Raw genomic sequence first — 12,743 nt, forward strand, 5'->3', positions numbered from 1 at the left:
GATAGAGCAGCTTTGGTGGGCCCCTGGCATGCAGACAGGGTCAACTCACCATGGGTGGCAAACTGGCACCAGGGCCAAGGACTGGAGTGGAGCTGGACTGTGTAGTGAGTTTTGAGTGTTATGATTCCTCAGACTACATGGCAAGACAAAAGACAAACTGATGACAAAATCAGTGTTGCACAAAGGCTTCTGCAACAAAGTATTTCAGTTCATTAAGTGGCATCACTGTGTCATTCACTATAGTCACTTCTGCACCAAACATCTCTTTGCTCCTGCTGAAGGAGGCAGATGCAGAGTTCTAAGACAGTTTCCAGTTTTCCATGAGCTACAAGAAACTCATGCCACTTAGCCTACCATCTTCCTTGAGTCCTGATGCTGACAGTCATCTGTCAGCTGAGACTTTCCACACTGCCACGTTTTCATCAGTCCAGGACCAGATGTCTGCCCCAAAATGTTCCTTCCTTCAGGGACCAGCTCTGGGACCACTCCTAAGACTTTTCCCATTTTCCTCCATCTAGGCAGTTCTGCCTGACCAAACAAAGTTAGGGGAGCCTGGAAGTGCAGTAGCTGCTGAATTTTCCTTTTCTTACTCCCAATAACTGCTGCCAAAGCTGGCTTATATTTGTGGGATATTATATTGAGCTCTGTGCTCAGCCTCAAAGCAGCTGGGCAGCCACACTGTGGGTCTGGCTTTTTAGCAAACTGCTGACCCTGCAGCACACACCTTTTAGTGCACTTTTACCTCCAGGCAGGCTGGGATTTTTCTGTTGCTTCCCATAACCCACGAATGCAAACATCAAACCCACTTGCTGATTAAAGAACCACAAACAATCAAAATCAATATTGACCTTGCATTTAACCACAGGAGCTAAATGGCAAGACCTGAAGCATTTAGCTCTGACAAGGACATGGTGCCATGCTCACAATAGCACTCCTCAATTAATCACTCTGTCTGTAAGGAAAATAGGTGGTATGTTTTTGACACCTCTCTTCTTGGAGGTGATATTATATCAATGTTTTGTCATTGGGGCTGACTAAGGGGATGTTTTAGTGTCTTACACCATCTCTCTGATGATCACGTGCAGGCACACAGATATATTTGTTGAAACCATGCAAGGCTGCACAGTCAGAGAGCTCTGCCTCTTGCAAAGAGCTGGTGATATACCATGACACTGTGTGGGAGCAAAATGCCAGATGAGCAGCCCTTGCAGACAGAGCACTCACAGCAGGCATGATTGCGACAGCTACCCTTCCACTCTTCTTCCATCTCTCCTTGGAGGTGTTGCTTATAGGTATTAGAGGAAAAAGAATTATCCCATCTATCTCTGCAAGTTCCTAAGTCTCACCTACTGTGTCTTAGTGTTTCTTCCATCATATCAAGACGTCAGTAGCAGGACTGTCTCTCTACAGAAGCTTGGCAGAGGACAGACCTTGTTCCTGTGTCCCAACAAGTCAACATTTGTGACAGACATCACTAACAGCTCTAACAGAAGTGAAAGGTTCTCTCTCTTCACCCAGATGACCCTAAGTGCTCTTACTGACATAAAGGAACAAAGTTAAAAGTAAGTTGCAGTGACCTCTGATAAGACAAGCTTTTCTATTCTGGCTTAGTTCCTGCAGCCCTTGTTCAACTAAATCTTTTCATTAAAACAAATGAGGCTTTTTGACAAGAATGCTATGACCCTTTTTACTTTTCTCAGAAGATCTATTTTTTCTTACATCGCAGTAATTGCTTGAAGCAGTAGAGAACTCTCGTTACCCTGCTGCTTCTGAAGCAGTCTTATCATTCTGACTGCAGAACACAGGCAAGGGATAAGGCAATTAGTTTATGGGTAAAATGGCTGATTTGATATACTTATTAATAAAAAATAAATGAGTTTTTCAAAGCGCCTAATATGCCCTGTGTGCTTGTGCACCTCACTAGAAAGCTATGAAGTGACTTTTCAATAAATATTACTGACTGAGGTGAGGATGATGCAATGCTACAAAAGCAAAATATGGCACTGCTGTAACCCTTCAGAGGGTGTTAATCCCCAACCAAATACCAAAACACCACTGATGCTACTTCAGGAGCATTGCAGATGTGTAGGGGTAGCTTTCCCACGTTTGTTATTTCAAGTCTCACTTAAATTCATTAGTTCCTGCTGCATATTCCTGATAATCCATGTAAATGGGGCTACGATGCCATTTGTGATGGGAGAATTAAGACTTACCTCAGACGTGAAACAAGAAACAACAGTGGCATACAAATTCTTTAGAAATAGTTCTCAGGAGCCCAGAACCTTAAGCAGTACACAGCAAAGGAATAAAAATGCAGATAATGGGTTGGACCAGAAATCTAGGCAAAAGGTTGTGCAGAGGAAAAAGCAAAGTAATGAAACCCTGAACCACAGAAATGTATTCTTAGTTCTGTAAAATCCTCTAAGCTCTCTGCAGCCCTCTGATTCTGGATCCTCTTGGCCTGATTAGAAAAGGCCACTCTCATTTGCGTGTTCATTTATGGTCAGAGGGTTTGACTGTAAGTTTCTCAACTGGGAAATAGTCCAGTGTGCTGTGGAACTGGCTTTATCATGGGACAATGAGCTATCTGAAGCAATTGCCCATCCAGGGAGGGCAGTGTCCACTTTCTAATTAGCTAACTATTTATTACAGCTTTTTAAACATGTCGTAATGTGAACATCAATATTGCAAATAATGAGGCAGGGCGAGAGGAGGTTATGGGCCCTGTGGCATGGTTTGTTGGACAGGACTGTGGAAATTTCTTACTTACAGAGAAGCTTAAATTTAGCAGGCATGTCAGTCCCATGGAGGATTTTTCATCATGGGTGTGGATAGCTTTCCTCAGTGAGAAAGCCATCCAAATGAGCAGCTGCACATACTTGATCAGAGTTTTCCAAGCAGTGACAGCACTGATTATTGTATTGATAATAAACAGCTACAGTTGCCCTTCCATTAGCTGACTGTGCTGGCATAACCCTATTATATGGGGGCAGGGAGGAGGAGGAGGACCTGACTTTCTTTGCACAGAGTTAACCAAGTGTCCTTACTTAGAAAATCTGTTTCATAAAGGATTTTCTTAACTCAGGGCAGTACTGTGCAAACTTGCACTTAGGAAGGTAGCAGTGCTGCCTAGGAACGTGATGCAAATGACTGAGTGACTATGCAACTGTGTTTTAAGAGGCTGAAAATCCTATTTATAATCGTTTTTGTAAGCAGTCTTCTTGATATAGCTTAACCAAATCATGGCATGGCAATTAGTTCCTTTCCATGGACTGGGTTTGGTGCATTTTAGTAGTCTCTGAGGAAAACAGCATCTGTGGAATTGCAGATAGATATAAACAGATAGAAGTGGGTGGTTCTAATCAATAAAAATACTAGGATTTGGACATAGAGCAGTAGCTCCAAATATCATCCTTTTGTTGTCCAGCTCCAGCAAATGAGTTTGGAAACAGACATCTGAATGGTTTTTTTAGAGATGTGGAGCTGCATGGGCATCCACTGCACCATCTTGTGTATGTTCACGTTAAGAAAAATAGTTTGCATTTAATACAGACTTTGAAAATTGTCAAAAAGAGCCTAATTTCCTAGCTCTGTTCACCATGCAGCCCTGTTCCCCTGGGCTGCTCCTATCACCTGTTATGCCAGATCCTGACTATGCCAGCTGGAAACCAAACATCTGTCGCAACTTACAGAAGGAGTAATTGACTTGGAACCTACTACCTAAAACAGTGACAAATGAACAAGCCTTGCTGCACTGGGCTCTGGTTTTGTGGCTGTTGCCAAGAGCTCCTTCTTGAAATAATGCCACGGGGAATTGGCCTGAGCACAGTGCTAGGTCATCTATCAAAGTTTATCCTTCTCCCCCACTTATTCTCATTTCTTTTCACTCACCCACCATTAGTATCTGCCTTCCCCACAGTTCTCCATTGTTTCAAACCCAGCACTGCTTGCTGGAATGTGATTGTTTATTCCTTATGTTCATCTCTGGGAATGTTTTTCTCCTTCATGAACAGGAATCAAAACACTGCACAGTGCACCCATATCAATGCATTATCTCTGCTCCTTAATGCATACACCATACAAGAGATGATTGTTAACTGCTCCAGTATGTGAAATTGTGACAAGTGGAAAAAGCTGTGGAGTGCCAAAATGTACATTAGCATTAACCACCTGGACAACGTACTCTTCTCCAAGGAGTATGGTTCTTTGAATGTTTTATTGATTCTGTAAAGATGACTTCCTAAGGAAAACTATTTCAGAACAGCCACTTCTCTATTTCAGAATAAGTATTTCCCTGGACTTGCCACATTTCAAGAAAGCTGAGGACTTCAAATTCAAGTAATACTCATTTTCCTCCCCAAAGTGATGTTTTAAGAGCTGGCCTTGCACAACAGACGACCTCACGCACTTGATGAGGGATGTGGTGAGTGACAGCAGGTGCAAAAGATTAACCCAAGCTCCTGTGTGGTGCATGAGGGCTCCTCTCACCATTGCTCTGTCAACAGGAGTCATTCATCTAAGCTTCCCACCAGAAAATGCACAAATGTAATATATGTTTATTTCAAATCAACTATAACCTACAAAGGCTGAGGTAATGGTGAGAGATTTAAAAAAAAAACAAATCAAAAGCCAAAGGCCCCTTCCTGGCACTGAAGGCATAGCATGGGCAAAACAAAGAGCATTCCTGGGAAACAATTGCCATGCAGAACACTGGCAGAAGACTAGCACTCCTGGAGTGCTGACACCAACAAATGGAGCTTTCTTACTGCTTAGCGTTTTGAGGAAATGTGACATAGTATCCATAGTGAGTGGTTCCCTGTATAATGCTGAAATAGTTCCCACTCTCAAAGTCACCGTGGAACTAACAAAGGTTACCATGACCCTTCCATACACCAACAGCTTCCCAGCCTGTTGGAAAATCCCAGAAGGCTAATTTCAGTGTTTACCACATCTCCAGCCCTGCTCTGTGTGTGTGCCATGGCACACCAGAAGTGTCTTCTATAGCAAGCCAAGTCCAAAAGTGACGTCCACTTCACTTGACAGAACTGATAAACCAAATGTAACACTCTACTTTCATTTTTTGCTAATGGGCTCTGCTACTATCTTATATCTAAAAATAGATAATCAAATTTCTTGAAAAAAAGCCCAAACATAAACTTGTCTATAGACAATGCATGACATAAAAACCTCACATAAATGCCTAAATACCTCCAAATGAATCCACCTTTTGCATGGCAGCTCAGTCATTCATGAATGTGTTTATACCAATCTGCAGCATACTTAAGAAAGCAAGCTTGGTATTCAGCAAATTATTGCCAGCTTAACCAGCACTCTGAGTTTTCTGGGCTTAATGAGAAACCTACTTGAAGTCTGAACTCATCATTTCTCCTAGCTTGTGTGAAGGCAGAAAATTATGTCTTGTGTAGTGGTGATAGATAGAATTACCACTGATGGCAGAAATGAATCATGCTGCCTGAGGTTGGCTGACTCTTGGTGATGATGTGGTTGACTTCCTGGCGACATGTACAACATGCTCTGTGCCCCCAAACCAAACAGAATAACCTGGACAAAGCTAGTGAGCCAAACACATTGGAAAAAGAGATTCCAAAAAGCAGGAGTACTCCTTGCAGTGGACATATTCACAGCCACAGGGGCAGCTAAACTTTGTCATTAGGCAGAATGTTCTGTGGATTGTTTTTTTGGTGGTGTGCTTTTTTTTTTTTAAAAATTCAGAAAGCTTGATGTTTTTCCACAGCTAGGCTAAGCTACCAATATTCCCCATAAGAGATTATTTCTGATCCTATGACACTCGCTCCCATGCTTACTCTGGACAAGCATTAAGAAACTGATTCAGGTTAAAACCAACCAATTTGGCCATAAACCCCCAACATTTACTATAGGTTAGTACCCAATTCAGACACATCTTTGTAGACCTAAGTTTTGTAGTCCTAAGCAGCCCTTTGTAGACCTTTGTAGTCCTAAGTTTCTATAACCTCAACAACTAAAGAAAAGAACCCTCTAGATGATTGATATCTCATGGCTTTATCTCTATTTCCCTTTAGGAACCTACTTCCCATTTAGGCTTTTTATCTCAACTGGCAATTCAATGAACTTGGCATGAGCTGAAGAATTCATTATCAGTTTTTAAAACAATTTAGCATGAAATTTCATGCAGTAAATTACTGCTTAAGGAATTGACTTTGAGAATGTCAAAGGTAAAAATTAATTGAGCCAAATACAGAGTAGACAACATTGTGCCTTGCAGGTATTTCTAATGCAGAAGAGCATATTACGGTGACAAGGAAGATCACCACAGTAATCTGCATCACAATCAGGAAAGTGACACACACATGAGTTCCAGTCAAAAGGAAAGATTTCCAAAGTATTTTTTAAGAAACTTTTCCTTCCTTGGGATACATGCTAAATCAATGCAACAATGCTGCTGATAAAATTCTGGTTTAATCCACCTGGCAGCAAAATGGTCAAGTGACATGAAAAAGACTCAAGCCTGGAAATTATTTATTGACACTAATACCCTACTCTTCAGAGAACTTTTAGCACTAATTTGTCTGTAAGATGCAAGTGTTTTTCTAAAGCAAAGGTACTTTATGTAAAAGAAAAAAGGTAGTCCACCAACTGAAAGAAAACATTTATTGAATCAAAGTCAATACTTTCCTTTTAATATCTACAAGCCAACACTGAACTGACTTTATTCAAGAATGAACACAATGTACAAAAAAAGTATGTCTGTTATAAAAATATGTCAATTCTTTTTCCTGGCTTTTGAGCTGAAAACATTTTGGCAAGTGCAAGATAGGTTTGGCAAGCAAATTTAAGCTGCTATTACCAGTAACAAAGATCAAATAATTTTGTAATAATTTTGTAGTATAATTAAGAGTCATTGATAAAGTGGCATTGGAAATATTAACCCCTAAAAAAAAATATATCACTGCACTGCCATGTGTTTATGCAGCCAGACAACTGAACATCTCGATCTTCTGTCATCAGGAATCAGTACCTTTATCAGTGAATACTATCCAACCTAATTTGAACTATTCAACCAGATAAGTGACATCTACCACTGAAATACAACTTAGGGAAGGCAAACTACCTCCATGGCCCTGCATTTTACGTGTTGTTTACGAACAGAGAGAGAAGATTAGGTAGGTTCATAAATGTTTAAATCAACCAGACAGCTGTTGCAACGTGAAATCAGGGAAATGATGGAAATAGAATAAAAAAATCATTTATGACAACAATCTACATGCATGTTTGCATATAAAAATGGATCTGATTGAGCTCAGTTATGCCTTATTTGATGGGATGTTTTGGGGTTTTTTTTCCACATAAAAATTTCATGAAACCAGGACTCAAATCTTTGATGCCTCTCAAACCACCAACAAGGAGCAAAAAAAGGGACCATTTACAGAGATAATCCGAAAACAGTGCAGTATTAAAATGCAGTTTCACAACATATAAAAGAAACATGCTTCGGAACCTGAGCAAAAGGCAATTTACTGACTTAATAAAAAGTCACCCTGTGTGTTGTTTTCATTGGCACCTGTTCTGCCAGATTAGTATGTTGCTCTTAGCAACTTCCATGGCCCCTAAATATTCAGTACACAGAAACTGCCAACTACTTAGAAAGGTCTACTAAACTTTTCAGCTAATATTGCAGGCAGTCTGACATGCTGCTACTGGAAATGACCGTACAGCTTAAAATTAAGAAAAAGTGTAGAAAGAAAAAGAAGCAGTCAAACATGTTGCTCTTCTTTTTAAATAGACTAAAGCAATCCCACAACACTCAGATACGGTACTACACTGGTTTACAGTCTCAAGGTCAGCTCTTTCAAAATAAATATACCGAACATTTACAACAAATGCCTCATGAATGCAAGTTCTCTCTTTATTATTTCAAGGCCAGTTGTGTGAAAACTAAAATAAAGACATAACTCTGAAGCAGCTAAGTTACAAGTCCTTTTTCAGAAACAGGCATGACTTGGTGCCACAGCAAAATTTTTCACATCTGCAGTAAGCAATTTTTTTTTTTCTCTTTTAGCACCAAGCAGGCCACCAAACAAAGCAACCTCACAAAGCATGCGGTCATCTACTCTGTTGATTTTGTACGAAACAATTACTTGTGCTTGCAGGTCCCAGACCTTTCAAAAATGGGCATGAACATCAGATGATTGAAGACGTTAATGGAAACTCAATTCATTTCTAAATTACTCGAGTGGAGGAAAAAAGATTAAAACACTATAAAGCAACACGATGTTGTGCATTAGTATCTGTGAGGAATGAGGAAAGCTAAGGTTGGTGCTTTAATTTGCCTTAAAAACAAACAAAAAAGTGAAAACCAATCCTAAACAGCTCTACGTCCATGATACTGGTAGAGGCCAATGCGTGCATGCCACTGAAAGGCACAGTTGGACCAATCTGATAAATGGCATCATCAGAGCAAAACAGCAACTTTTCACTGGACTAATCACAAAGGGTGAACAATGAGCCATCACTTCTCTTGTCATGAGCACAGAAAGCAGTCACCAAGGCAAAAGAGAGGACACAGGAAAGAAGACACAGGAATTCACATAAACCTGAAAGACAGAAAACACATTATTAAACCGAGTTTTGAGCATTCTGAGTAACAATTTTCCAGCTGTAACGCTGCTTTTCATTGATTTAACACCATACATTTTATGGAACCATTGCAAAAACCCCTAATCATATACTAGCATGCTTCTGAGATGATTTGTTTTACAATTAACTTCGCCTGCAAAGATTAGTCTACAATATCACCTTTGGTTAAAACAGGCTTAAGGACAGACTGATACAGTCAGAACAATCTCTTGTTCATTGTGTAAAGAAATTAGCACGTTTACACACTATCAAATTTTTTACTCAGAAATGGATTTTAAAATTGGTCATCATAAAGACACAGCCTTTTATAGGGAGCTAATTAGGGAGTCGTATGATTGTTTTTCCTACTACTCTATCAGTGCCTAAAAAATAGAGTGCAATACTTACTGGAAAAGTATCCCCAAGGTTATCCTGCCTTCGTATCTACAAGCTGCATCTGAACATTTGCAGACATGCCACCTCCATAGCCTCCCTTGGATTGCATTTGGTTCTGAATTGAGCTGACCTGGAGACAGAATGGAAGAGGGGAGCAGAGGAAAGAAGAAAGACAGTGAGCTGTGGCATCTTCTTGCTTCCAATTTTGTTTCTTCTTGTAGGTTTAGTTTTCAAGAGCTCCTTTAACAGTACAGCTACATTACTTTTGCATGAAGATACGTGCAGCAAAGGCTTGCTGGAATTTTAATATCTGCACATAGCTCAGCAGGAGAGATGGAAGAACTGGTGCTGAGGCAGAAGTTTTTCCTCTCTCCCAAAGAAAAGTGGCTGATTCAGGCTTTCACTGACCCACTTGATGAATCAAAAAATAAATATAAAAAAATTCAAATATCTTACTGGCACAAACTCCACCTCACAAGCTATAATTCATCTTGTTATATGGAAAATGTTCTTTGGCAAGTATGATAAACCAGAGAAGTTAACACCATTATGTTAAAAATATAATAGACAACTTTCAAATATCTGGACAGTATCTGCACTGTACAGCTAATTTCAGATTATTGAAACAGGGATAAAACAGGACTTTCTAAATCAAAAAGGACCTTTTTGTTTGTGGAATGTTTTTGATTTATCTATTTATGTAACAGCACACAATGCTTTCATTGATTGCTACTGTTCCTTTAAATGGAAGGGCATTTATTATTCAAATCATAGTCAATCTGAACTTCCCTGAAAATAGCTTATTTGAGAGTATTTTTGCCGGGTGCAAATAAATACATAAAGACATGCCCTTCATGACCCCCATACCCCAGGACATGCATATCCCACTATGACTTGCACTGCCTCTATCAACAACAACAAAAAAAGGGAATCCATAGTTCTTTCCTGCTTGTGTTGCATGTGACAAAATAATCACGTCCAAGTGCCTGCAGGAAGACAACCAGAACCTTAAAGGTTTGGCCTTTTTCTCTCTGCACCCCAGAGCATACATAACAACTACACAATGAGCATAAAATAGCATTCATGCAAGGCTATGCCTGCAGGGCACCACTTGCAATTATTTCATGTATGCTCCTTAGCAGAGACCTAAAATCATCACTGGAAAGCTGTATTAAAACAGCACAGGAGAAATATTTCAAAGTAGCTTGCACAATATTTTCCCTGTCCACAAAGACAAAAGAAGTACACTTTTTTTTTTTTCCACGGCACAGCAAAACACATGCACACATAAAATGAATCAGCAGAACTCTCTTCCACACAGTTTTTCAAACCTGTGTGATGAAAGAGCCTGGGTTTTTTTTATCTTTATCTTCAACTGTATGGCATACTGCAATGCTATGCAAAAGGTTTGTGTTTTTATGTATTTAAGCAGTGCAATGCAAAACCATCTTCTACCTTGGCCTTTTGCTAAAATAAGTGACACATCTGCAGCAAAGCAATATTAGCATCTCAATTTTCTTCAGGGAAAAGCATTCAGAGTCAATACTCTAGTGCATCTGACATCAGAGACCACAGATTCTGTAAGGAAGTGTGGAGAAGCGCAATCACACTCATGGGGATGTGTTTAATAACTTTCACATTTCACCAGGCTGCTCTTCTTCACCAAGCATCTTCTGTTGCTCATTGAAACAAAGGAGTTTGACTTAAATAGTTTTTTCCCCTCAGAAAATGGTTAATCTACATGTAAATGCATTCAAAAGAGTGACTTCAGGATGTTGTTAATTTCATCTCAATGAACCCTCTGCCTCCAGTGAAAAAGAACTAGGAAAGCCTCCAGGCCACATCACCTTTGAGCCTGACAACTTGCCTCGAGGACTTTTAAAATTTCTGAGAGCAGCAAATCAACACAAATTGCAAGGCTAAAGCATAAATTTTTATGAGTACTTCCAAAGGTTACAATAATTTCCCCGGTTCCTGAGTCACACACATAAATGCTTGTGTTAGTGGGTAAGGAACTATCAGTCTAAAATGCAGAGGCTGTTGCACTTAAAGCAGAGAATGCAAGAAATTAAATTTGACTGCATTAACAGTTCCATGGCTATTTTGTATATGAAAATCTTTGTAGAAGACATACAGATTTAAAAACTCTGAACAAAAAGCAGGTTTAACTGCAGAAGCAGGCATATAGGGTGGTATTCTTTCTCAAGCACCCTCCTTTTGAGGCAATTTGAGCTGAAATCAAACTAATTTTTTATTCTTTCCCAAAGATGTCATTGCCTTTCTTTGATGATACATAACAGCAAGGCTCTTTTCTCTTATGTTTAATTTAAATGGGATAAGGATTTGGAAGGGAAAGAGGATTGCACCAATTAAAGATCATACAAACTGTTGTGCTGCTTATCTGTCTCATTAATTTCCTTCTTTCCTTTTCTTTCCCACCCTTTTCGAATTAGGAAATAGCACAGACGGACCTTGAGAAAGAAAACAATTGAAAACTACACAAAATACATTAAATCAAAGACTAGACTGAAGAATATGAAGCAGAAGAAGAAAGTAGGAGATTTCACCACAGAGTATGAAACTAAAACAGGGAAGAAAGGGATGGGAATGAAAAAGAACCAGTGCACAGGGGGCTCCTGCTGTTTAAGTGTACCTTTGACAAGGGAACGAGGCACTCTACAGAGGAAGCAAACAAAACAGCCAAATAACTCAGTAGTCAGAAAACTACTCACACAAAATCACAAGGATATGTAATGAAGAATAACGCTGATGAAAAAAGCCACAGAGCAGACAGAAAGTGGATGAAGAAGCGAATTTATATGGGAAATTCCAATTAAATTGCAGGTATTTTCCTAGGGTATTTAGAAGAGAGAAAGTACAAGGGGATTCCTGAAGGAGTATCATCTCCACGCTACGAATGAAAATCACGCAGCAGAAAAACATGTGGAGGTTAACATTGCAGTCTTGGAAATTACACTGCAAAGAGGCAGAAAACAGGTAGTGTGAAAAAGTAGAGATTTGAGTTTCTGGAGCCAGAGAGGGGGAAAAAAACACTAATTTTTTCATACAGATACTTTCTATCTGGGATCAGAAAAATCCCTCTGTCCACTGATGCACCACGTTATCCAAATAAAAAAAAAAAGTGAGAGAAAGAGCTAGTTATGAGCATTCAAAATGAAAAAGTCTATGCAGAGAGCCAACAATAATTACCTACTATCTGGAGATAAACTGAAATGTTACGCAAGGCAAAGGTGAGGGCAAGCAGGGGGAGGGAAAGTGTGAGGTGAAAAAACAAAGCTTCAGGCAAGTGCCACAAACCTCATGAGGCAGCTCAGCTGTGAGAATGAAGAGGGTTCCCCCAGGAAAGACAACAAACATTTTAAAAGCAAAAGCCATGCTTAAGAAAAAAAAAAGAAAACTGCTCAGTTTATTATCACTTTATTATTTCAATTTGTAATGCTTTAAATGTTAATGTAATACATCGGAATAAATAAGTAATTAGCTGTACCTAAATTCTATCAAGTTGAAGCTGTTTGGCATTTAACTTGCTCACAGATGTTTAGTACAAATCACTTTCAGTCCACTACATTGTTTCAGGGAAAATGTAGTGTATTGTTTGTTATGTCAAATTTTCTAGCTTTGCCCTTCCCCATTACATGCTGAGTTACAAAAGTTTTTGTCCAATCTCAGTAAGATCAATTTAAACTAGTTGAAACTACAAATGACCTCAC

General features: G+C 39.4%; 1 protein-coding gene across 3 annotated transcripts in view; it reads right to left on the bottom strand.

Moving 5' to 3' along the window:
• Positions 1-6,634: 6,634 nt before the first annotated feature.
• CDC42SE2 (CDC42 small effector 2) overlaps positions 6,635-12,743 on the bottom strand; it is an 83,249-nt gene continuing 77,140 nt past the window's right edge. For all 3 annotated transcript variants that reach the window (XM_027670993.1, XM_027670994.1, XM_027670995.1), the window contains exons 6-7: positions 9,025-9,142; positions 6,635-8,594 (exon numbers count right to left, since the gene is read on the bottom strand). In XM_027670993.1, coding sequence (XP_027526794.1) covers positions 9,044-9,142 — 99 coding nt within the window. In that variant the 3' untranslated portion in view covers positions 6,635-8,594; positions 9,025-9,043. The remainder of the gene's footprint in view (positions 8,595-9,024; positions 9,143-12,743) is intronic.

Source organism: Neopelma chrysocephalum, unplaced genomic scaffold (assembly GCF_003984885.1).
Source record: "Neopelma chrysocephalum unplaced genomic scaffold, ASM398488v2 Primary Assembly neopelma1_97017, whole genome shotgun sequence".
Lineage (NCBI taxonomy): Eukaryota > Metazoa > Chordata > Aves > Passeriformes > Pipridae > Neopelma > Neopelma chrysocephalum.